The 25,307-nt window shown below is 47.4% G+C and overlaps 1 protein-coding gene across 1 annotated transcript in view; it reads right to left on the bottom strand.

Annotated features, from left to right (window-relative positions):
- Nucleotides 1-25,307, bottom strand: part of SEZ6L (seizure related 6 homolog like) — a 107,449-nt gene that overhangs the window by 31,200 nt on the left and 50,942 nt on the right. The window contains 7 exon segments of the mRNA XM_033174601.1: nucleotides 3,050-3,216; nucleotides 5,134-5,299; nucleotides 5,403-5,588; nucleotides 8,138-8,308; nucleotides 8,311-8,329; nucleotides 18,641-18,774; nucleotides 21,694-22,406. Of these exon segments, the coding sequence (XP_033030492.1) occupies nucleotides 3,050-3,216; nucleotides 5,134-5,299; nucleotides 5,403-5,588; nucleotides 8,138-8,308; nucleotides 8,311-8,329; nucleotides 18,641-18,774; nucleotides 21,694-21,898 (1,048 nt within the window). The 5' untranslated portion in view covers nucleotides 21,899-22,406.

Genomic DNA, 25,307 nt, shown 5'->3' with positions numbered 1-25,307 from the left:
GCCACTACAAGAGAGAGTGGATGATGCCCCCCGCTTCCTGACTCACCCCATATTTCACTGCAATCTCCTGAGGTTTCCATGTCCAACTTGTATCTCTGCACCCCTGCATCTACCCAGCTGAATTTATATTGCATATGCATTCGAGGTTGATGTTACAGGAATGAGAGGGTTGATGGTCCAAAATCCTCAACACTTCAATGACAGAAAAGTGGGACTTTGGGGGTTATCCAGCCCACCTCTCTGGCTCAATGTAGGATCCACAACTACAGCTCTCCCTGACAGACAACTGCCTTAGCTTCTAAGAACATATGGCCCATCTAGTCCAGTATCCTGGTCACCCATGTGATCTCTTGACACTCAGGAAATATAGTTCCATCATGCAGCCATTGGCAAATTCGTAATTAACCTAAAGAAAGGATTAGTCTCTAAATCTTTGTCTCAAGTGGGATGTGGGGATAAAGGATCTGGAGATTCAGTTGCAAATTGCAGAACACCTTGCCTGCCCTGGTATTCGCCTAAGGGCGTTTGCTAGTGAATGGACTCTTGGCCACACGCTGTGCTATGAGACCTGATTATTTTGTGAGTATGTTTTAGCTAGTCATATTTTACAATGTTTTCATTTTCCTTGTTTGTAACCTACCAAGAAATGTGCATACTTTTTGAGTTGTCTTTTCAATAAATTTGGAAAAGGACTTTTGCTTTTCTGTTTTTTTGCCTTCGCCCAGGAAGCTAAACTGGTGCTTACTTGACACCTACCTGTTGAATTTCTGCCTGTGTCACGGTAAAGTGACTCAGGACTGAGCAAGCTGGTAATGGGGGGGGGGGTTCTTCCAAGCTGGTAGCCATCCCTGCCTCCTGGGGGAGTGAGTTCCAGAGCATCACTATGCGCCTCCCCCTTCAACACGCACACACCTTCGCTTGCCCCCACCTCCCACCCCAAGTGCTCTCGTGCAGGCATGGAGCACAGCTGGCCCTCCAGATGAGGTTAGACTCCGGCTTGTGCTTGCTGGCCATGTTGGTTCAGGCTGCAGGGAGTTGTAGTCCAATCCCATCTGGAGAGCACAGATGTCCACCCCCCCCCTTTCCTGGTAGGGAAAGTGCCTCTGCCCTCTGGTCCTGCTAGCTGCCCTCTCCCATCCAGCCCGATAGCATCCTTGTTGAGCTAGAATCACTGGAACTGCCCACAAGACTGCTTTGGGGTGGTGGGCTGCTGTTGTTTCAGCCAGATTTTGTGGGGGCCCAGGCTTCACCCCTGCAGGGCCTTCCTTACTGCCAGATCAACCGAGCCTTGTTCCCTTTATAACTGGACAGGTGAACCAGCAGTTTCCCCAGCGCCTGGCAAGTGTTGCAGCAGGGGCGTACCCAGGATCAAAACTGGGGGGGGGGGGCAGCCATGGTCGTTCAGGTTGTGACATTTCAGCATGGAAAGGCGAATGAAACCAAAATTTTAGGAAAATTATATATAATTATAGCAGTTCTTTATTACGGTAGTTATTACAATTATTTGCTTGATTTTTTTAAAAAAAATTTATTCTAGTTACAGGTCTTATACCAGCGGTGGCCAACTCCCAAGAGATTGTGATGTACTTTCAGAATTAAAATCTGGCAGTGATCTACCCCCGTTTTTTGGGGTTCAGCTCAAAGTTGTTGACCTTTTTTGGGGATGAGGAATGCCCTGTTTTTTAGGGGTTCGCTTCATTTTTAGTTGTTGAGCTTTTTTAGGGACTAGACCTTCTGAAATAATTGATTTAAAAACTGACTCAGCAAGACAGAAGACTGCCAGCTTTGTAAAGTATGACAACCTTTGAGGTACAAAACTCCCAGACAAGGAAAACCAACTCAGGTAACTAGTTGACACAGATCTGAGGAGCCAGTTGATGCATGCTAGGCCTTCAATTTCACATATGGTGCCCAAACAACTGTACCCACACCACACTACCTCCAAAGTAAACCAAAAAGCTAAAAGCAAATGCAGCAGCAAACCTCAGAACTGAACTTAAAACAAAAGCTGTATTCCCCGGCAACTGCACAGGCAAACCACCTAGAAATCAAACCTTGCTGCAAAACAATGCCACCCCCAATGGAGGCTGGAACCTGCCCCACAAAAGGAACCTGGGACAAGCTGAAGCATCAATGGCTCAATTACCCTCTTTGATAACATAAAATGTACAATGATTATTTAAAAAAAAAAATATTCCTTTTAATTAATTTTCTAAGCAGTAGCACTGGAAACTTTAGCAAGAGCAACGTCCACCCAGAAGGCAGAACTGAACTTAAAACAAAAGCTGTATTCCCCTGCAACGGCACAACCAAAGCTGCACACAAACTCAATTACCCTCTTTGATAACTTAAAATGCACAATGATTATTTTAAAAAAAATATTTATTCCTTTTAATTAATTTTCTAAGCAGTAGCACTGGAAACTTTAGCAAGAGCACACTAAATCCTGAATTATTTGATTACTGACCACGTTATGTAAACAGCAAACAAAAACAGCTTCAAAAAACAGAAAAACTCCCCCCCCAACAGAAAGCCCCAAATGGCTGAAAAACTCAGTTTCCCAGAATCCTCAGCCCTCGCAAAGGAACTACTCACCATGCAAGGGAACTCAGTTTCCCAAGCTCCCTTGCAATGATCAGCCGGTGCAACACACACACACACACACACACACACACACACACACACACACACACACAGTGTTGGCGCAAGAGCTCAATTGTTATTGAGATTTTGGGAGGGGGAGAAAGACCAGTAGTTGAGCTTTTTTAGGAGGAGAGCTTTTTTTCCTTTTAGCCTGCCGATAACCATTTTTAATTTATTTTTTTTTGCTTCTGGGGGGCAGCTGCCCCCCTGCCCCCCCTGGGTACGCCCATGTGTTACAGCGAAAACTGCTGATGCCCCAAGGAGGCCGACTCTCTCTGCTCTTGCCCGGGACATTGCAATCAATGCCTTGATTAATTGCCTTAATCTATCGTGATCAGCAGGATTGCAAAGGGACTCCCTGCTGCATTTCCATCGTCATCAGAACCGCAAGTGGGGAGGGACTCACCTTCGAAGCGGATGTTGAACGTAGGGATGGCGCTGGGGTCCTCTGAGGCAAAGTCGATGCGTAAGGTGGTGCCCTCGCTGATCACCCCCTCAAAGGGGACGCTGCTGCTCTGGTGGGAGTTGTAGAGCACGGCCGAGTGGTTGCTGTCTCCATTGTAGACCAGCATGCTGGGGGGGGGGGAACAGACACAGGGTCACGGAGGCCAGATGGAAGGTCCCAGGGCTCCCTCCCAGTATCCTCTGCTGCCACCTGTCCCAGCTTGCCTAAGGCAGTTGCTTTCTTTCTGGGAATTGTCCCTCTTTTGCCTTTGGGGAAGAAAGAGTCTCCTAGGCACAACTCTAAGAATATTTCCTAGACTCGCCTTTAAAAATCCCCCCTCTCCCCAGTGCCATGTGCCCTCAATAATAACATTACGATGAAAGGAAAGATCAAAGCGCCAGGACAGCCGACATGAAAGCAATAAGATCCAGCAGAGCTATACATCCCTGCACAGAGACATCAAAGAGGAGGCAAGGATGTCTTCATCCAGTACGCATTACCTGCTTGGTTTCCCTGGTCCTGCAACCCCCCAACCCCCTCCTATTAATGAAGCAGTCATCTGAGCATGTGCAACAGCTGTCTCAAATGGAAACACCTCAGTTGAACTGTGAAGTGAATGCGGCTTACGTTTTCCATTTGGATGGGAGCTGATTTGAAGGGAAACACATCAAACAGCTGCATTTTTCAAGAAACTACAGGATAGATATGGGTTGTGGTTAACTTTGTGTTAAAAGCCAGTGGAGGGAGTCTGGGGGTTGCAGAGTAAGCAGCAATGTGTACTCTTGTCGTGTGTGTGTGGGGAAGCGTCATAGCTCAGTGGCAGAGTGTCTACCTTGCAAGTTCAATCCCTGGCCATGTCCAGGAACGGTGGTGAGAGAGCCCTTCCCAAAACCCTGGGGTGCTGCTGCCTGCCACTGTCAACAATTTTGGGCTTGTGGGCCTGATAGATGGGCTTGCTATACAGCTGCCTCCTCTGTTCAGTCCAATGCTCTCTCTGTTTCTCTAGTTCACATTTGGTTCAGCTCCCACTTCCACACCTCCATAAAAACAAAACAAAACTAAGAGCAGGGGATTACCATTAACAACTCTCTGTGAGCCCTTTTGCGACTTTCTCCATCCCATAATTTTCTTCTTGGTGAATTGTCCCACCCTGCTCATGCCTCTTGCCCCTGCTCCTGTGTGAAGCCATTATTTTTAGAAGGATTATGCAAACTGAAACTCTCTCTCCACCTATGTGTTTACTGCAGTCATAAACAGATGTTTTACTCTTGGATTTCACTACAGCTCATAAAATTGCTTTATTGCCCATTACCAGACTGCATTTTCTAATGCTCCTTTAAGCACAAGCATCAGTTCCTTAAGCGTCAGGCCTTGTGTGTTGCAGGAGGCCTTCTGCTGACTGGTGCTGCTCCTAGAGGCTTGGGGGTTCCAGCAGGATTGCTCTGGGGTTGGGAGGAGAACTCGGCTCTGGACATGCGGTTTCCAGGCTACCAGGACTGGCAGTCACATGAACGGCCTTCCCTTCCCTTCTGTCACAGGGGCAATTTTATTTATTAACCTCCTTACAACAACCCTGTGAGGTAGGTTAGGCTAAAGACTGGCCCAAAGTCACCTGGTCTCCCAGGTCCTGGTCTGGCACTCTAACCACTGCACCCCACTGCTTGCTGCCCCAGAGAGACAATGAGTGCAGTCCATTTGAAGACCATGTTTGTTTGTCAGACATTTTCACCAATACAATCCAACCTGCTTTTCTCTTCTCTTCCCAGACCTGTGGCTCAATCATTCAGTGTGTCTGGCTGTTAACCAGAAGTTTGGTGGTTCTTTGATTTCTTTTCTTTGCTATGTTTGCACCTTTTTGTTGTCAATAAATAACAGTTAAGGTAATTTCTCTGAATAACTCACCCATCAGAATTATTGGGAGGGGGCCCCAATGGATTCGCACATCTTGGGTGTTTGCCCTCCTTCCCCAGCAGATGCCAACTGGGCCACAACTCAGAGATATCTGCACTCACTGAGCTGGAGCAGCAGCTGTGAGGAGACCTCACCTTTGCTTGTCTCCCAGCAGGAGCCTCTCAAAATGCAGGTGGAGCTTCTGGTCCCCCTGGGTGCTGATGGTCCAGGTGCACAGCATGCTCTCAGTGTGATTCCTCCAATGAGTCGGGGCCAAGATGCGTCCGATGATGGCGTTGTGCACTGTTCCTCCACAGGGTGCTAGAGATGCGGGGGGGGGGGGAGAGATGGGTGTGTGTGTGACCATCAGACAGTGACATCTTGCACCCGGCGCCCACACCTTTGCTCTTCCAGCTCTGTATACCTGAGCAGATGGGCTCTGGGCTGCTCCAGTGGGGCTTGGAAGCATTAATGCAGGTCAGAACTTCTGGACCTTCCAGCTCATAGCCCAGGTGACAGTGGAAGTGTGCTGTGCCACCAGGATGCAGGCCCATGACGGTGACCTCCCCAGAACCTGGTCTCTGTGGGAAGCTGCAGCTCAGCATAAATACTGCAAAAGAAGTGAACAGGTGGGATTACAATCAGGCCCTGGAGGAGCACCTACCATGTCCCTAAGGGATGTGGCATATCTAGGCTGCTGGTTTTTGCAAGACCGTGGTTGTTGACATCCTGTCTCATGAATATCATCTGGCCAATGGCAAGAGAGAACATAAGAACATAAGCAGAGCCTTCTGGATCAGGCCAGCACCCCAATTGGAAGGAATCCAAATGTTCTGTATCCTCCAGGCATGCCTGGAGTTGTTCACCAACCACCCACTCAATTGCCTTGCCCAAGAATGGAAGATTTGAGACTGGGCAATAATTGGCCATATTGGCTAAGTCCAAAGATGTTTTTTTTTAATAAAAAAAGCGCTTTAATAACCTCCTCTTTCAGCGGGTCTGCAAAGGCCTCCTCACAGAGAGAAGCATTCACCATCCTATGGAGCCCTTCCTAGATCATTTTTATGAGCAAGTTGCATATGATCAGTTTCAACTCCCAGGCCCACATGTCTCTCTCCTGTTTCTAAAAGCCAGAAACTGCTCTCTGCTTCTTGAGCCAGGGAGGGGAATAAAAAAGGCAGGTGGATGGAGCTCTGCTCTAAGGGGCCAGAAGGAACAATAAATTCCCTCCTTAAAGAGATTCTTGGAGCTGCTGCTATTCAGTGCAGACAAGATCAAATAGAGGAACCAGTGGTCTGACTGGTGTAAGCTATGTTCCTATGTTCCTCCGTAAAGAACTTCTGGGATTCCTTGCTTATCAGGTGTTAAGACATTAAAATCCTAATTAAAGCCCCCCCTTTTCTGAATGCCCCAAATATTTCTGGGGTAATTTGGGGGAAACTGGGGGTTGATATGGGTTATTGGATAGGGTACTAATGTGAGAGAATAAATCAGTTAAAGATTACTTCAATCTGAGATGCTTTGGGGGCTGCTGAAGAAGAGTTGAACTGATTCAGAGAAGGATCTGTTGGTTTCCAGCAGGCTAGCTCTCTGATGATGAAGAACATGCTTTTTAGAAAGCCATTAGATTAGTTATGCTGCTCATCATATTAGGGGTTACATCATAGTAACTGCAGGTGCCCAGGACTCTGAGCTTTCATTCTTTCCCTCCACTGCCTGTTTTTAAAGTATGTCTCTACTGTGGCGGGCACACCTTTTGGGGCGGGCAGGGGGTGGAGGGAGCCCACTGCCGCTCACTGACTCTTCTCCAATTTGTTCCCAGGTCAAACCTGATCCGGGAGCAGACCTGCAGCGAGGCGCAAGGAAGCTGCCATAGCAGCTCCCTTGCATGACTCTTCACTCTGCTTCACTCTTCAGGTCTGATCCGGGAGTGGAGCTGCAGCCAGGAATAAGGGAGCTGCTGAGGCAGCTCTCTCTCATGAGGTGCAGCCAAGGAGAGGGGTGGCAGCTCTGCTGCCAATTCTCCTCCACTATGCCTCCTGGGTCAGACCTGACCTGGGAGCAGAGCTGGTGCTGGGTGCACACTGGAGCTGGGCTCTGATAGGAGCTTGTTGTGGGGTGCCTGGTCGCGCCCACTCCCCAAAATGGGCCTGGGGCAACACACACACCCAGCCCTCCACACTATGCCAGTGTGTCTCTAGCCATTCTAGAAAAAAAAGTTATGAAACAAAATGTGAAGGCAACTTTCTGTGAAATGAGCCAGCCAGACTGCTATCATGCACCTGGCCATGTTTTCCATGAAGTCACCAGGTAGTATGAATCCCTGGGGTCCCAAAGAGTTTCTGTTTAGTGCACTTTCCCTGTTTTTGCTGTTTTTCTTGCTTGTAGGTTTTATTTTCTGCAGATGCTACTACACAATGAATATGGGTGGTTCTGAAAGAATCCCCTCCCCTCCCCATCTGACAAACACAAAATGTGAAATGTTTGCAAGAGACTTAGCCATGTTTCCTGTTGTGCAGGAGTGAAAGTCCAGTCACTCATTACGCATGCACCATAGCATTAACTTACTGTTCCGTGGGATAACAGCCCTCTTTAGGGAAGTTTTTAATGTTGAAGTTTATTCTGTTTTTAGTCCTCTGTTGGGAGCTGCCCAGATGGCTGGGGAAATCCAGCCAGATGGGCAGGGAATAAATAATAAAATTATTATTATTATTATTATTATTATTATTATATTATTAGTGTATATCAGAAGGAAGTCTCTTTGTGTTTAACAGGGCTTACTCCCAGGTGAGAAGGCACAGGGTGGCAGCCCACAATTTGCTTTAGGGTTGGCATTGGTGAAAACATGGCTCTTCTTGTGTGTTTGACAACTGCATCTCCACAATTGGGATCAGTAGGAGAGACCTGACTTCCCCTTGTAAGCCAAGGGAGGAAAATCAGCAGACTGTGATTTTATGTAATATCCCCCTCATGGCAGCCATTTCATGACTGGTCCCCTCAGCATCCTCTCAAAATTTGAAATGTGCCCCAATGGTCCAAAAAGGTAGGTGACCCCCCCCCCAAATGCACAGTAGCTGCATAATCCAGGGCTTTCTCCTCACCTTGGCAGCCACCCTGGGACAGGGAAGATGTTCTGCCCCTAACAAAAAGCCTCTGTACCTTGATAATGCAGCTGGAAAGTCCCAATCACGTCGTCTTGGAAGGTGCGGAAGAAGACCGAGATTGTATTGGTGGGGCTGCGTATGACTTGGCCCTCCACCAGGAGTGTCTGATTGGCCAGGACCATCAGCTGGTCATCATCCATGCCTCGGATGGACAGCACTTCCCCTCGGAGAGGTTGACGCTTTTCACCTGTGTCCCAGGGAAGGAGAAAGAGCCCCATGAGATACCCAGGATCGAGGGGAGGTTCATCCCTTGGGTATCCCCCAATCTGCATAGAATCATAGAACGAGTTGGAAGAGACCACAAGGGCCACCCAGTCCAACCCCCTGCCAAGCAGGAAACACCATCAAAGCATTCCTGACAGATGGCTGTCAAGCCTCCGCTTAAAGACCTCCAAAGAAGGAGACTCCACCACACTCCTTGGCAGCAAATTCCACTGTCCAACAGCTCTTACTGTCAGGAAGTTCTTCCTAATGTTTAGGTGGAATCTTCGTTCTTGTAGTTTGAATCCATTGCCCCATGTCCGCTTCTCTGGAGCAGCAGAAAAACAACCTTTCTCCCTCCTCTATATGACATCCTTTTATATATTTGAACATGGCTATCATATCACCCCTTAACCTTCTCTTCTCCAGGCTAAACATACCCAGCTCCCTAAGCCGTTCCTCATAAGGCATCGTTTCCAGGCCTTTGACCATTTTGGTTGCCCTCCTCTGGACACGTTCCAGCTTGTCAGAATCCTTCTTGAACTGTGGTGCCCAGAACTGGACACAGTATCCAGGTGAGGTCTGACCAGAGCGGAATACAGTGGTACTATTACTTCCCTTGATCTAGATGCTATACTCCTATTGATGCAGCCCAGAATTGCATTGGCTTTTTTAGCTGCTGCATCACACTGTTGACTCATGTCAAGTTTATGGTCTACCAAGACTCCTAGATCCTTTTCACATGTACTGCTCTCAAGCCAGGTGTCACCCATCCGTATTTGTGCCTTTCATTTTTTTTGCCCAAGTGTAGTACTTTACATTTCTCCCTGTTAAAATTCATCTTGTTTGCTTTGGCCCAGTTCTCTAATCTGTTAAGGTCATTTTGAAGCATGATCCTGTCCTCTGGGTATTAGCCACCCCTCCCAATTTGGTGTCATCTGCAAACTGATCAGGATGCCCTCAAGGCCCATCATCCAAGTCATTGATAAAGATGTTGAATAAGACTGGGCCATAGACAGAACCCTGTGGCACCCCACTAGTCACTTCTCTCCAGGATGAAGAGGAGCCATTGATGAGCACCCTTTGGGTTCGGTCAGTCAGCCAGTTACAAATCCACTGAATGGTAACATTGTCTAGCCCACATTTTACCAGCTTCTTTACAAGAATATCATGGGGCACCTTGTCAAAGGCCTTGCTGAAATCAAGATAGGCTACATCCACAGCGTTCCCGTTCATCTCCAGGCTGTAATTCTCTCAAAAAATGAGATCAGATTGGTCTGACATGACTTATTTTCAGAAACCCATGCTGACTTTTTAGTGATCACAGCGTTCCTTTCTAGGTGCTCGCAGACCGTTTGCTTAATGATCTGCTCTAGAATCTTCCTGGTATTGATGTCAGGCTGACTGGGCAGTAATTGTTTGGGTACTCTCTTTCCCCCTTTTTGAAAATAGGGACATTTGCCCTCCTCCAGTCTGCTGGCACTTCGCCTGTCTCCAGGAATTCTCAAAGATTACTGCCAGTGGTTCTGAAATCACATCTGCCAGTTCTTTTAATTACTCTTGGATGTAGTTCATCTGGCCCCGGAGACTTGAATACATCTAACTAGCCAGGTATTTCTTGTAGTACCTCCTTACTTTTTCTGGGCTGTGTTTCCCTGCTGAATCATCTGCTCCATATTCTTCAGGTTGGCATTGTGTTCTTTTTTGGAGAAGACTGAGGCAAAGAAGGCATTGGAGGAGTTCTGCCCTTTCTCTGTCCCCTGTTCGCATTTCACCATCTTCTCCTCTAAGTGACCCCACTGTTTCCTGTTCTTCCTTTTCATACCCATAAAAGCCCGTTTTATTGCTTTAACCTCTCTAGCAAGCCTGAGTTCATTCTGTGCTTTAGCTTTTCTGACTTTGTCTCTACATGTGCTGGCTATTTGTTTGAATTCCTCTCTGTGATTCCCCCCTTCCATTTTTTGTACATATCCCTTTTAAATCTTAAATCAGGTTAAAAAGTTCTTTAGATAGCCACCCTGGCTTCTTTAGGCACCCTCCATGTTTCATCTCTTTGGTACTGCTTGAAGTTGTGCTTTTAATATCTCCCTTTTAACAAACTCCCATCCATCCTAAACTCCCTTCCCTTTTAGTATTATTGACATGGGATCACACCTAAGTTTTCTGAAATCGGCTTTCTTAAGTCTAGAATTTGAGTCTTAGTATGTTTTGGTTGTTCCTTTCCGCTGTATAATAAACTCCAGAAGAGCATGATCATTCCCTCCTAGTGGTGTAGTGGTTAAGAGCGGTAGACTCGTAATCTGGGGAACCAGGTTCGTGTCTCCACTCCTCCACATGCAAGCTCCTGGGTGACCTTGGGCTAGTCACACTTCTCTGAAGTCTCTCAGCCCCACTCACCTCACAGAGGGTTTGTTGTGGGGGAGGAAGGGAAAGGAGAATGTTAGCCGCTTTGACTCCTTCGGGTAGTGAAAAAGCGGGATATCAAATCCAAACTCTTCTTCTTCTTCTTCTTCTTCTTCTTCTTCTTTCTTCTTCTTCTTCTTCTTCTTCTTCTTCCCAATTAACATCCTCTTCCTGAATCAATCTGCCTCTTCACTACAATAGTCATGGCTCCTTCTTTGTGTTTCTCCTTGGGGAAAAGCACATCAGCTGCATAGTCAGTTGTTTAGAGTGTGCTGCTGAGAATGCTGAGGTTTGCAGGTTCAATTCCCGTATGGGGCAGCTGCCTATTCCTGCGTTGCAGGGGGTTGGACTAGTTGATCCTCAGGATCCCTTCTAACTCTCTGATTTTATGTACAAAGGAGTGAGGGATCTTTTTTGCAGTAACATTCCCAACTTTGGGATGCCCTCCAAAGGGACGTTGGCAAAAGGGTCAATTAGTCCAGCCCCTTCATCAACACGGTGCCTTTCTACGTGGTACCTCTGGTTACGTACTTAATTCGTTCTGGAGTTCCGTTCTTAACCTGAAACTGTTCTTAACCTGAAGCACCACTTTAGCTAATGGGACCTCCCACTGCCACTGCACTGCCAGAGCACAATTTCTGTTCTTATCCTGAAGCAAAGTTCTTAACCTGAAGCGTTATTTCTGGGTTAGCGGAGTATGTAACCTGAAGCGTCTGTAACCCGAGGTACCACTGTATTGCCTGGGCAGTTGTAATTATGGTATTGTTTTAGCTGATTGAATGTGTCTAATTCCTTTTAATTTCATTGTATAGTTGGTTTTTGGAATTTTGAAGTTCATTTGTACCACTCTGAATTTTTTTGTGGATAAAGAGCAGTTTATAGGAATTTCTAAAACCTCCTATATATTTTGGAAAGGGCTTCTGTCCATCTGTCCTCTACAGGCTCAGCTGCCTTGCAAGGATTCCTGAGGTGAGGGCGGCAATTGTTGCTGATGCCAACTGCCATTTTGAATTGAGACTGAAACAAGACTTTGCCCTTTTTTGGCAGAGGTTTGCCCATCTCTCAAGATACCATCACCCAACTTAGCATGGGGTTCAGGAGGCAGACTGGGGGTCTTAACCAATGTTTGGATGCTGAGCACCGTTCTGATTTGAAATGGCAAGTCGAAACATGACTTTGGCATGATTTCACCTGCTTTTTGGTTTGATGGGTCTAAACTCACAAATTTCATTATCCTTTTAAAAGTCAACCTATTTGTTGTTTTCTAAAAATTCCCAGGCAGTGCTGGGGACTCCCCACTAGGAAAGAAGCAAGCCAACCATCACATTAGGAAGAGATGTTCAACAGGAACCCGAAAAGAAGAAAAGAGGGAGAGAGAAACATGGTGACTGGATGTGCATTGGAATCTTTTATGCTGCTTTGTCCCTGGGTTTCTCCGCTTTGCATGGCCAGCCAGTCACCAGCTTAACTCATTGTGTCCTGCAGAAATATAGTCTGGAGTGCACACACAGGCACACAACGGTGTGTTTGTGCGTGTGTGTGTCTCCCGGTTGCCAGGTGATGAGATGTGACTTGAGCAAGGCCAGGATGAGGCTGCCTTGTCAGCCTGCAGCAAATCCAAGGCTTGTGGACAGATCCACAACGACTGTGAAGTCAGCTCAAAGCCATCCTTCTGCCAAGAAGCAAGCCAGAAACTGACAGCTTTCCCCAGACAATTTGAGAAGTGATGTCAAAGCAGAGCCATTTGTTAGCAGCTTAGCAGCCCTGCAGAAATGCAGGTTGCTCCATCTGGACCTCTCTTCTTAAGCCTAATGGAAGCTGCAGGGGATTTTTTTTTTTTTTAAGGGAAGGGGCAGCGATGGAACAGTACAGAAAGAAAACAAAACAGTGACAGTTTGGTTTGGAGCAAGAGAAGGCAGGATGTCCTTTGTGACACATTGCCTGGCTCCTCCAGCTCTTGAGAAAAGAAAAAAGAGACATCCTTTTACAACTGGAATACTCCCATTTTCCCACCAACCCTCACTATCCAAGACCCATCTCCCACCATTGCTTGTGCTAGAAGCTGCTGATATCCCTTGCCTATGCTGACTTCCAAAGCAGGGAAGGGTTTCTATTGAAATAGGGCTGGGGGTGGACAAGAAGCTGTGCAGTAACCCTTTGGTGACCAAGGGCAACTTCACTGAGCTGCCTCTGAATTGCACTGGAGTCAATAAGCCCCCTAGAGCAGGGGTCAGCAACCTTTTTCAGCTGTGGGCTGGTCCACCGTCCCTCAAACCATGTGGTGGGCCAGACTATATTTGAAAAATTCCTATGCCCCACAAATAACCCAGAGATGCTTTTTAAATAAAAGGACACATTCTACTCATGTAAAAACACACATCCACGGGTCTGATTGAGAAGGCAATTGGGTCGTATCTGGCCCCTGGGCCCTAGGTTGCCTACCCCTGCCCTAGAGGTTTGCTGAAGGACTGAAACATTCAAAAAATTCAAACCAGCTATATACTAAACACACACCAGCATCCTAGATAGCTGGGTAGGCTTGTTGAAACAAACATTTTCATAGCAGGTGCTGGAAAGAGCACGGTGAAGGAACCTGCCTGGTCTCAAGAGGCGGGGAGTTCCAAAGTGTGGGTGTTGCCACATTCATAATTGATTCTTACAGTTGCAGACCAGGTATTATGTGGCCCATGAAAACCATGCCAGTTCCGCCTATCTAAGAAGTCGAGAGGCTTTTATCAGGCAAGGCAATCTTGCACGTTGATAAGTTTATGTGTGTGCCAACCTCTATTTTATTGTTGCAGGTGTTTCTGGGATTCCTTAATTTTCCCAGCAGAGAGGTAGGTTACCCACCCTGCTGGTCTGTCAATACACTAACATATTTTAAAACCCGTGGATGAGAGTTGCCTCCGGCCTGCCAGCTGAGCGTTTCCCCACGAGAACCTCAAAAAAGCTCTTCTGGATCAAAGGCCCATCACATCCAGCATCCTGTTCTCGCAGTGGCCCACCAGTTCCCTACAGGAAACCTGCAAGCAGGACCTGAGCACAACAGAGCTCTTCCCACTTTTGATTCTCAGCCACTGGGAATCCTAGTTTGGAGGCAGGGCGTGGCCATTGTGCCTAGCAGCCAGCAGTAGCCTGGGGCTTCTCTTGTGAATTTGCAATTTGCAACTTACACGGGAATTTACAATTCCCATGTAAAACCATCCAAGTTGGTGGCCATCCCTCCCTCCCTCCCTCCTGTGGGAGAGAGTTCCACAGTTTCACTGCACTGTGAGAATAGGCAAGTCCTTTCGTCCTGAATCTTCCCACATTCAGCTTCATGGGACAATGAAGCTCTTATGCAAGAGGGAGCCTGTCCTCTTTCCCCACGCCTTGAAGAATATTCTTACAACATTATCTATCATGCCCACCTTATTTACCTGCATGCTAAACTGAAACGGCCCAAACGTGACAAGTTTTCGTCATAGGGAACTTGCTCCACCCCCTTGATAATTTGGGAGGCCCTTTTCTGAACCATTTCTGAATCTACATTACCCTCTCATAGCATAATGTTGCAAAATGTGGATTCCTCCAAGACCCCTTTGGAGGCAAGTATACTTCCCTGGAGCTTTGCATCATCTCCTTCTGCTCTCAGTCGCTCTCCTAACTGCCCCTTGGCCTGGAACCCCCTTTTCCACAACTGGGCCGACTATCCATTATGAGCATCGTAATGGAGGTGAGCTCCCCAACATCCCTGAGAGATGGCACTTTCTTGCCCCATCAACACACACACACACACACACAGTTTAATACTGGTGAGAGCCCAGCTCCTTATCCCTCTGAAGGGTCTCTCTGAAGCTCAAGGTGTTTAAAGAAAATCCTGTTTCGGGTTAGTCTGTAACTAAGAAGATAAGAGGCAGAATGTACAGCAATTTTCACTCCCCTGAGGTGGAGCCTCCCTTTTGTAACAGAAAGGTGAGAGGAGGGGTCAGCCAGCCTGCTTGAAATCCCTTTTTGCTTGGAATAATTGGCTACTCCAGACCGGAAACTCATCTCCCAATGAAATAGAGTTATTCAAAAGCATGGAAATGGCTTACAAAAATGTGCGGCTGATACCTTCCCAGCTCAAATTGTTTCGCAACATGGCCATTTGCAGATAGCATGGGGATTTGGGAGAGGGGGCTGCAAAGCACAGGGCCTTGAAAATGTCTGAGTAATAATACCTAAGAGGGACAGACACAATCCACCAGGAAGGTCTCCTGCACAACTTCCTCCTCCAGTTCTGGGTTCACCATTTGGCTTGCAAAACTTTTCAAATCCAACAAATCACAAACTTAGAAGGAACATCAAAGGTCATCTAGCCCCAACCCCCTGCTGCTGATATACTACAAAGAATCAGAGTAAATAAGTCAGACTGCATTTCCCTGCCCCCCTCCCAACATAATAGTACTCCTCTTTGTCATCTTCTGAAGTCATTTGGACTGGTGTCCATTACTGCCTAGGGAACCATTACTGGTTCCATAGTTTAACTGGGCGCTGTGTGAAGAAGTCCCTTCCCCCGAATCTTCCAACATTCCTCTTCCTTGGCTATCCATGAGTTTTGGTGTCAGAAGAGAGAGAGAAGATGTTTTCTCTATTCACTTTCTTTGTGTCATGCACAATTTTATAAATGTCTCTCATGTCTCTATCTCCCCCTTTCTCTAAAAGTCCCAAATGCTGCAAGCATTCCTCATAGGGCAGTCACTGAGCCCCCTGGATTGCTTTGGTCCCCCTTTCTCTTCTGAGCCTTTTCCAACTTTGCAAAATCCCTTTTGAGATTGGCAGCCAGAATCACACCATAGATTTGTATAACGGCATGATTTTATTGGCATTTTATTTTCCATCCCTTTCCTAGTGGTTGGTCTAGCTCAGTCCAAGGGATCACAGAATCATAGAATCCTAGAGTTGGAAGAGACCCCAAGGGCCATCCAGTCCAACCCCCTGCCAAGCAGGAAACACCATCAAAGCATTCCTGACAGATGGCTGTCAAGCCTCTGCTTAAAGACCTCCAAAGAAGGAGACTCCATCACACTCCTTGGTAGCAAATTCCACTGCTGAACAGCTCTCACTGTCAGGATATTCTTTGTGATGCTGTTGCTCAAGACGGTGTGAAAGAAATCAAAGAAACCTGGTTTGCATTTTGCAAATGCCTCTTGCCTTGAGTGTTTGCTTCGGCCAAAGCGAGATAGCTGTGGGGTCAGGGTCAGGTGGGGGCCCCTTTGAGAGAGCCACGGCCCTGGCCACCTGCCTACCTCATGGAAGCAAGTTTATCTTGCCTGCCTCTGCTGGGATCAGCTTAGTGCTTTCCTTTCCTTCCTTTCTTTTTATCCTTCAAGCTGGAGGGATACGATAAAGGTATCCCTGTAATCGCTGGGGAATTCTTACCACTAAACTCCACCAGATGTTGCTCTGCTCTGGCTCTGCAATCCACTGCCCCCCCCCCTCATTCGCTAGGGCTCCTGTCTCCACCCCCAGCTCTGGTGTCCCTCTCCCGGTGCTGCCCTGTCCCCAGAGCAAATGCTGACACAGAGTCCACCCTTGAGGTTGTTACATAAGTCCTTCCAGCTGCCTTCCATAGATGCCCTCATCTGCCAGTGCTGAGGGCACCCTGGAAGTTTGTGGAATTGATACGTGGATGTCATGCCCCAGAAGTGTGTCAGAACCTACAGCAAACACACACCAATGTTCACACCCTCTGTCACAGAGTATGTTTCTGATACACGATTGACCTCCGCCTGCTAAGTGCTGAGTCTGCATAAACACGTTCTCACAGCCACAGCCACAAGGTATCTGTATTTTGCTGGCATTGCACACATTGTAGGCTTTCCTTATCAGCTTCCAAAGCAAGAAGAGCAAGCTAACCTTGAGCAGAAGAAATACTGGGATATCTTCAATGGAGAAACAGTAAATTCTCCTCACCCAGACAAGTCTTCATACAGCAGATAGCAGAAAAGCAACATTTTGTATGAACTTTGCTTAAAGATACCTGTTGCCATAGTAATTAGGGGCAGGCTGTTCTGACCACAAGCTGTCCATGCATTCTGTTATCCAATCATATTGCTGAAAAGGATTGTGCACATGGCACGCATGTAAATATTATAAAAGTGTCTTGAAATTTGAATTCAAGATCAAGAATTTGGAGAATTCCTCTGGATCATTTATTTTTGCTGCAGCCTGCAATAAACATGAACTCTTTCCATGGCGCTGCTGTCTTTATTTAGCTAAAGAGGACTGGTGTATTTCCACACCCCCTTTGTAGGGTAACAGAATCGCAGAACCTCTGTGCTCAGAGATCTGTGCTGGTTGCCCATCTGCTGCCAGGCCAAGTTCAGGGTGGTACCATTACATGTGCTCCAACATTTGTCTGATGAAAATAGGCTGTCCTAATCTGATATATATATATATATATATATAATATATATATATATATATATGTTGTTGTTCAGTTGTTCAGTCATGTCCGACTCTTCGTGACCCCATGGACCAGAGCACGCCAGGCACACCTATCCTTCACTGCCTCTCGCAGTTTGGCTATATATATATATATATATATATATATTTATACCCCTCCCATCTGACTGGGAGGCCCCAACCACTGGGCGGCTTCCAACATATACAATAAAGACATAACAAAACTATACAGGGCTGCCTTCAGATGCCTCCAGGATCAAATCAGAAACTGGGACGGCTTCTGTAAATCTGGGAGTGTCCCTGGAAAATAGGGACACTTGGAGGGTCTGCCATTAATATATAAAGCCCTTAAGGACTTGGGGCCAGTTTACCTGCGAGATCACCTCACCCCATATTTTGTTGTTGTTCAGTCGTTCAGTCGTGTCCGACTCTTCGTGACCCCATGGACTCACCCCATATACTATGCCCATTTGAATGCTTCAAACAGCAGAAGGCTGCATAATCCCCGTTTTACATTTGTAAGAATTTAATATTTTAGTGTGGCAACAGCTACCCTTTGGACTTCTCTGATCATTCACGGCACTCTTTCAAAGCCTGCTAAGAGCATTTTTGTTTAGACAAGCCTACCCAGATGCTTAGAACGCTGATGCAAGTTTTAATACATTTTAGTTTATTGTTATTTTAATTTTTCAAAAGTCTTACATTGTTGTTATTAATTCTTCCTAGGAATCATTTTATTACTATCTTTTTTGTAAACTGCTTTTTAAAGCAATCCAGCAGTGTAAAATTTTTATGAAATAAAAATGAAATAAATAAAACAAGTCCAATCCCCAATGGCAGCAGCCCCTCCAGAGAACACTAGGAGACACTCCCTGCCTGAAACCCAGGAGAGATCCTGTCAGTCCACGAGGACGAGACACAGCGAGATGCACCAAGGGTTGCTCAGTAGCTCAGTATTGCCCACACTGACTTGCAGCCGCTCTCCAGGGTTTCAATCTGGCAGAAGGGCATTCCTACTTATACCTGAAGATGCTGAGGATTGAATCTGGGACCTTCTGCACTCTAAGCAGGTGCTGTGCCACTCGGCTATGCTTCGCCCCTGCATTTATTCTGTGCATCTGCTCCAGCTGCCCCTACTAACCAGACAGCAGGTATTTTCTACTACCTACGTATGTAAACTATTTAGATATATATTACATGTTAGTTTTCCAAATAAAATTAATTTCAACAATGGTGGTGATGAAGGGAAGGCACTCTGCACATGATCAGAGGCACTCTGCTTAAGCATTGCTGCTTTGCATGGTTCAGAGCTTACACAGAAAACAAGACTTGAGGGCTCCAGCTCAAACTGAGTGCAGACCAGCTTTGACATGTAGGTCCGGGTTAGCCTAGGCAGGTGGGTGCTCACACACTCACACCCACACCCGGATGTAGGCTAGGGCTGGGTCGCCTCTTGCATGCCTACCTGCAGCTCCACCCCGTATCCAGTGTAGACAGTCACATTGTAGGTGCATTCCAGGAAATGATTCCACGGCAGAGGTGGGTAGTCGGTTGAGTCAATGTATCCTTCCATCTCGTAAAAATTCGCGCTGCAGAGAACTGGAAGAAAACTCCATGTTAATCATAGACTGACCCACCCCATAAAATCCATAACCAATAATAACAACATTTATATATATATATATATATATATATATATATATATATATATACACACACACACCGCCCATCTGGCTGGGTTTCCCCAGCCACTCTGGGCGGCTTCCAACAGAATGTTAAAATATTGTATTTATTTATTATTTATTATTTATTTATTATAATCTATTAAACATTAAAAGCTTCCCTAAACAGGGCTGATTTCAGATGTCTCCTAAAAGTCTGGTAGTTGGTTCTCTCTTTGACATCTGGTGGAAGGGTGTTCCACAGGGTGGGTGCCACTACCGAGAAGGCCCTCTGCCTGGTTCCCTGTAACTTGGCTTCTTGTAGCGAGGGAACCGCCAGAAGGCCCTCGGCACTAGACCTCAGTGTCCAGGCAGAACGATGGGGGTGGAGACGCTCCTTCAGGTATACTGGACCGAGGCCGTATAGGGCTTTAAAGGTCAGCACCAACACTTTGAATTGTGCTCGGAAACGTACTGGGAGCCAATGTAGGTCTTTCAAGACCGGTGTTATGTGGTCTCGGCGGCTGCTCCCAGTCACCAGTCTAGCTGCCACAGTCTGGATTAGTTGTAGTTTCCGGGTCACCTTCAAAGGTAGCCCCACATAGAGCGCATTGCAGTAATCCAAGCGAGAGTTTACTAGAGCATGCACCACTCTGGCGAGACACGGGCAGGTAGAGTCTCGGCCTGCGTACCAGATGGAGCTGGTAGACAGCTGCCCTGCACACAGAATTAACCTGCGCCTCCATGAACAGCTGTGAGTCCAAAATGACTCCCAGGCTGAACACCTGGTCGCACAGTTACCCCACTCAGGACCAGGGAGTCCTCCACACCGCCTCCTCCTGTCCCCCCAAGAACAGTACTTCTGTCTTGTCAGGATTCAACCTCAATCTGTTAACTGCCATCCATCCTCCAACCGCCTCCAGACACTCACATAGGACCTTCACCGCCTCCACTGGTTCTGATTTAAAAGAAGGTAGAGCTGGGTATCATCTGCATACTGATGAACACCCAGCCCAAACCCCCTCATGTTCTCTCCCAGCGGCTGCATGTAGATGTTGAAAAGCATGGGGGAGAGGACAGAACCCTGAGGTACCCCACAAGTGAGAGCCCAGGGGTCTGAACACTCATCCCCCACCCACTTTCTGAACACGGCCCAGGAGGAAGGAGCAGAACCACTGTATAACAGTGCCCCAGCTCCCAACCCCTCTAGATGATCCAGAAGGATGTTATGGTCGATGGTGTCAAAGGCCGCTGAGAGATCCAGCAGAACTAGGAAACAGCTCTCACCTTTGTCCCTAGCCCGCCGGAGATCATCAACCAGCGCGACCAAGGCAGTTTCAGTCCCATGATGAGGCCTGAATCCTGATTGGAAGGGATCCAAATGGTCCATTCTTCCAGGCGTGCCTGGAGTTGTTCAGCAACCACCCGCTCAATCACCTTGCCCAAGAATGGTAGATTTGAGACTGGGCGATAGTTGGCCATATTGGCCGGGTCTAAAGATGTTTTTTTAAGAAGTGGTTTAATGACCGCCTCTTTCAGCGGGGCTGGGAAGGCTCCCTCACAGAGAGAAGCATTCACCACCCTGCGAAGCCTATCGCCCAGCCCTTCCCAGCCAGCTTTTATATGCCAGGATGGGCAAGGATCAAGGAGACATGTCGTTGGTTTCACTTGTCCAAGCAGCCTGTCCACATCCTTGGAGGTAACAGATTGAAATTGATCCCACGCAACTGGACTAGACAGGACACTGGCACTTCCCGCCCTGGCCCTGCTCCCATGGTGGAGTCTACCTCTTTCCGAATCAGAGTGACTTTATCTGCAAAAAACTTTGCAAAATCACTGCAGGAGATTTTGTCTAGGCTATAACCAACCAAGCACTAATTCCCCTTAAAAGTTTCATTTGTTTGTTGTCAATTGTTGTCAAGGCTAATGCCCTCCATATAAACTTTCCAATTCTTACTAAAAAATTAAGTAAAAGCATAATGTGCTTTGGGGGGAAAATGGGTTGGAGCCCTTGTTATTCCCCTCCCATCTAAGAGCCATACTGCTCTACCCAGTTCTGGGAGTAGGCTGGGCCAGTTAAATGACAAAAGTAAAGGAGTGTTTAATGGTGGGGAGGAGTCCATTTGGGATGGCAGGGTTGAGAAGGAGAAAGAGGAAGTGGTTTGCTTGGGTCCCTTCCATGTTGTGCGACAAGACTACAGCCCAGGCCAGCACAGAAACCAACATCTGGAGCTCCACAGATTCCCCATCCCTGGCTGACACTGACTGGCAGTGGCCCTCAAGGGTCTCAGGCAGAGGGTCTTTCCCAGACCTATGCAAAGCTGCTCCCATTTGCTTTCTGCAAGCAAGGCAATTATTCTGCTGATGCTCTGTGGTCTCTATCAAATGCACATGGTTCCTCTCTTCATGCCTCTACCCTTTTGCCTTTGCCCTCCCCATCTGCTGTCCCAAAGACAAACGGCCATTTAGCAAATGCACTGACCATCTGGCAAGTCAGCTGTCTCTCACTGCCCTGCAAATTTGTGATAAAGCAGCAGCTGTGACCACCAAAACTCTTAGAAGAGGGGCGGGTAACATGGTGCCCACCAAAGGTTGCTGGCCTCCAAGTTCCATCATCTGTGGTCCTTCTTCACTGATGGGATTTGGAGTCCAGCATCCTCTGGATGGAACCCCATGGGCGATCCCTGCCTCAGAGCATGGGAAGGCAGAGGAATTTGGCAACGAGGGGGAGTCCCCAGGGGCACAGGCAGCCCCTGGAATGACTTTCGTCAACACCACTTTCTCTCCCTGCTGACTTCTTGTGTGCAAACCAGCAGTTCTGTCACAATGGCATCATTGCAGAAGGGAGATGTCTTACTTGGAGTTTGCTCGGTGGTAATCACAGTGGTGGTGATGATGGTGGGTGTGGTTGTGTCTCGGCCCTCCTTGGAAAAAGGCCCCCTCTTCGTTTCATCCTCTGGGCTCTTTACCAGAATCTGGGCTTCACCCTCTGGAAAGGCAGCCACAAGCGGCTCTGTGGCTTTGGGGCTGTGAGAGGAGGTCTGTGGGATTGTTGGCTGCATTGTAAATGGTGAGATCTGGAACAGGGAGTGACTGGTCACCCCACGGCTTCCTTTCCTGCTGTCCCACAGATCTGCTCTGGTTTTGTGGGCTTCTCCTTGTGAACTGTAGCCATCATGTCATTGTTGTCCCCCAAAGTGTGCAAGTGGTCTCTGGAAAGGGATGCCCTCAATGTTGGCAGGCTGGGCTGAGCAGCAGCTTTGGTGGTTCTGAGTTTCTGATATTTCCTGGCTGTGTTTCCTTGCTTGGAAGAGGATGGCTTCTTCTTGGAAGGTTGGATTTGTCCCATGTTGGTGTAAGGGGGAGCTGTCAGTTTTGGGGACTCATCCCTTTGTGAAGAGCCCATCTTATTCATTGGGAAATCAAAGATGTCCTCTGTTGACTGAATGAGACTCTCAGGGGTAGGGTATCTTGACTCCATGTTCTCTCTTAGCAGTGTGTTGTTGGTGAACTCATCCGAGTGGTGTGGGAATGCCTTCGAAGAGTCCCTCTCCAATCCAGAGTGTATGCCTGTAACAGAAAGTCACAGAAAGAGACTTTAAAGCTCTGGCGTGCATTAGGTACATTTGCATTGAAGGGGGTTGCCCCTTGGGGTCCCTTCCATCTCTACAATTCTATGGCAGAGGCCAGGAACACTTGGCTCATCTCATAGGATCATAGACTAGTAGAGTTGGAAGGGACCCCAAGGGTCAACCAGTCTAGCCCTCTGCAATGCAGGACTAACAGAGTCTTTCCTCCCCAGGTGAAGGTGGCTTTCTTCCAGACCTCTTGGCATCTGTAGCATTCCCAACTCGAATGTAGCTTTGCCAGCCTGGGCCCTGCAGCTGTTTTAAGAGCACAACTCGCATCAGCCCTAACATCCCCTGCCTGGGTTGGTTGGGGCTGGTGGCAGCTGCAGGCCAAAACATCCGGAGAGGAAAGGCCACTCTAATGCTCTAATGCCTCTTGGGCTCCATGATCACTGCAGACGGTGAAGATGCCTGCTTCTTGGGAGGAAAGCAATGACAAACCTAGACAGCATCTTCAAAAGCAGAGACATCACCTTGCCAACAAAGGTCCGTCTAGTTAAAGCTAGGTTTTCCCAGTAGTAATGTATGGAAGTGAGAGCTGGACCATAAAGAAGGCTGATTGCCAAAGAATGGATGCTTTTGAATTATGGTGCTGGAGGAGACTCTTGAGAGTGCCATGGACTGCAAAAAGATCAAACTTATCCATCCTTAAAGAAATCAGCCCTGAGTGCTCACTGGAAGGGCAGATCCTGAAGCTGAGGCTCCAGTACTTTGGCCACCTCATGAGAAGGGAAGACTCTTTGGAAAAGACCCTGATGTTAGGAAAGATGGAGGGCACAAGGAGAAGGGGACGACAGAGGATGAGATGGTTGGACAGGGTTCTCGGAGCGACTGGCATGAGTTTGGCCAAACTGCGGGAGGCAGTGAAAGATAGGCGTGCCTGGCGTGCTCTGGTCCATGGGGTCACGAAGAGTCGGACACGACTGAACAACTGAACAACAGAACAACAACAATGCCTCCAAAAGATGGTGGGCAATGACTTTCACTTAAGATCTGAATGTACCCCCACATGCTGAACCTACTCGAGTTAAGACAGTTGACTTGCAAACTAAGATATGTCAAATCTTGGGTGCTTGCATCAAAACCCAGAGCTCTTTCTCTGTATACAGATGGTGGGCATTTAGCTCAATGTGAAAATAATATATTTATATGCTTGGTAGGAGAGTGCAGTGTCCTCTTGGGCCAGGAAAACTTTGCCGTCCAGCATCAGCACCTGATCAGGAAACTGGCCGTGCAGGACTTGCTGTAGTGATGCAATGATCCTAAACAGGACTAAATGGGCTGCAAGGTGTCATAGACAAGTTGCCTCTTAGTCAATGGCTGTCTGCTTGGAACTGGTCCCAGCAAAGACATCTGAAGGCAGCCCTGTTTAGAGAAGTTTCTAATGTTTGAAGTTTTATTCTGTTTTAGTCCTCTATTGGGAGCCACGCAGAGTGGCTGGGGAAACCCAGCCAGATGGGTGGGGTATTATTAAATAAATAATAAATAATAAATAATAGCCTTTGCTCAGTCAGAGATTTTCCATGTCTGGCATACTAATGAGTAATTTATCTGCTGTCTTAAAAAGCCCCTTCACCTGTGGTTTCACTTGGGGTGAGGAGAAGTGCCACCTTCAAAAAGCAAATACAGAACCGCCACATGCACACACCAGTCCACAAACACGACAAATCCCCTCCTGCATTTCAAGCCTCTCATTTCACCTCAACCCAAAGCAAAGAAGCCCACTTGCTTTCACAGAAAATCTGAAATTGAGCGAGATTTGGCCAGAGTGGGTTTAGCACTCTTCCCATGTAAGTGCCATCACACCAGAGTGGCTAAATGGTTGTTTGTGCACTTCCTCTGTGGTTTTAGTGCCTTTGCTTGCTACTATGGCAAATTGTTTTCCATAAAAGAGTCTTTAGAAGTCACCTCCATGGAGCACAGCGGGTGGGAAGAGAGCCCAGTGCCCTGCCCTCAGTACAGAGAGGGAGCCAATAATAAAGAGAGCAGCGACAATGGCATGCTGATGAGAAAAGTGGCATTCCGCTGCCTTGCTGCCATAGCTCTCTTTCAGCGCTAAGGAAACTCTGGAAGTGTGCGTGGGTGATGGGGCTGCTGGCATTTTTGCAGCTCTGAATGGGCTCCTGGGTTCCAAGAGCAATCTCCATGCTGGGTGCCTGCACCAACCTACGCACCACGTCAGAAAGCCCACACTAATGTTGCCAGGGGGCAGTTCTGAGTGGAATCCCCCCAACCAAGCCATGCTCTCAAGGGAAAGTGACTGCAGGAACCCACTTGATGAAATAATTTCTGAGCTGGTTAAAATGGAAATAACAAGGGAACTTGAATGTGCGCATATAAATAAACTTTCCTTTTGAACCCTTTTAGACTCATAGAATCATAGAGTTGGAAGAGACCACAAGGGCCATCCAGTCCAACCCCCTGCCAAGCAGGACTCCTGTGCCTCCTTCACCTTATCATGTTCCTTTATCTTTGAAAGGAGGCAAAACAGGGGGGGAGATGAATGAGCATGCAAGGCAGGAAAAGGCTGGCTTCAAAATGACACTCCCCACCTTGTGGCTTTGAGCTGTCTGTGCTCCAGTTTGGTGGGAACAAGCATCTTTCTCCACCCCACCCGCCACTTGATTTCTTTTTTTTAATATCAACTCCACCAGGTATCGGGCTGCAGGCTCTTAATTTCTTAAGTAATTTCTTAATTCACTTGAGTTGTTTAATCAAAATTAGTTAATCTCTCTAGGCCTGAACTCAGGACAGCACACTGAAAGGCTGCAGACTTGGTGAGTAAACTTAAGAAGGCTAAAACATACTTTGCAGGAGTTGCTCGGTAGCGATGATCAGTTTT

Source organism: Lacerta agilis, chromosome 17 (assembly GCF_009819535.1).
Source record: "Lacerta agilis isolate rLacAgi1 chromosome 17, rLacAgi1.pri, whole genome shotgun sequence".
NCBI lineage: Eukaryota > Metazoa > Chordata > Lepidosauria > Squamata > Lacertidae > Lacerta > Lacerta agilis.
The sequence above is the reverse complement of the archived record's forward strand: the minus strand, read 5'-3'. Positions and strand labels throughout refer to the sequence as shown.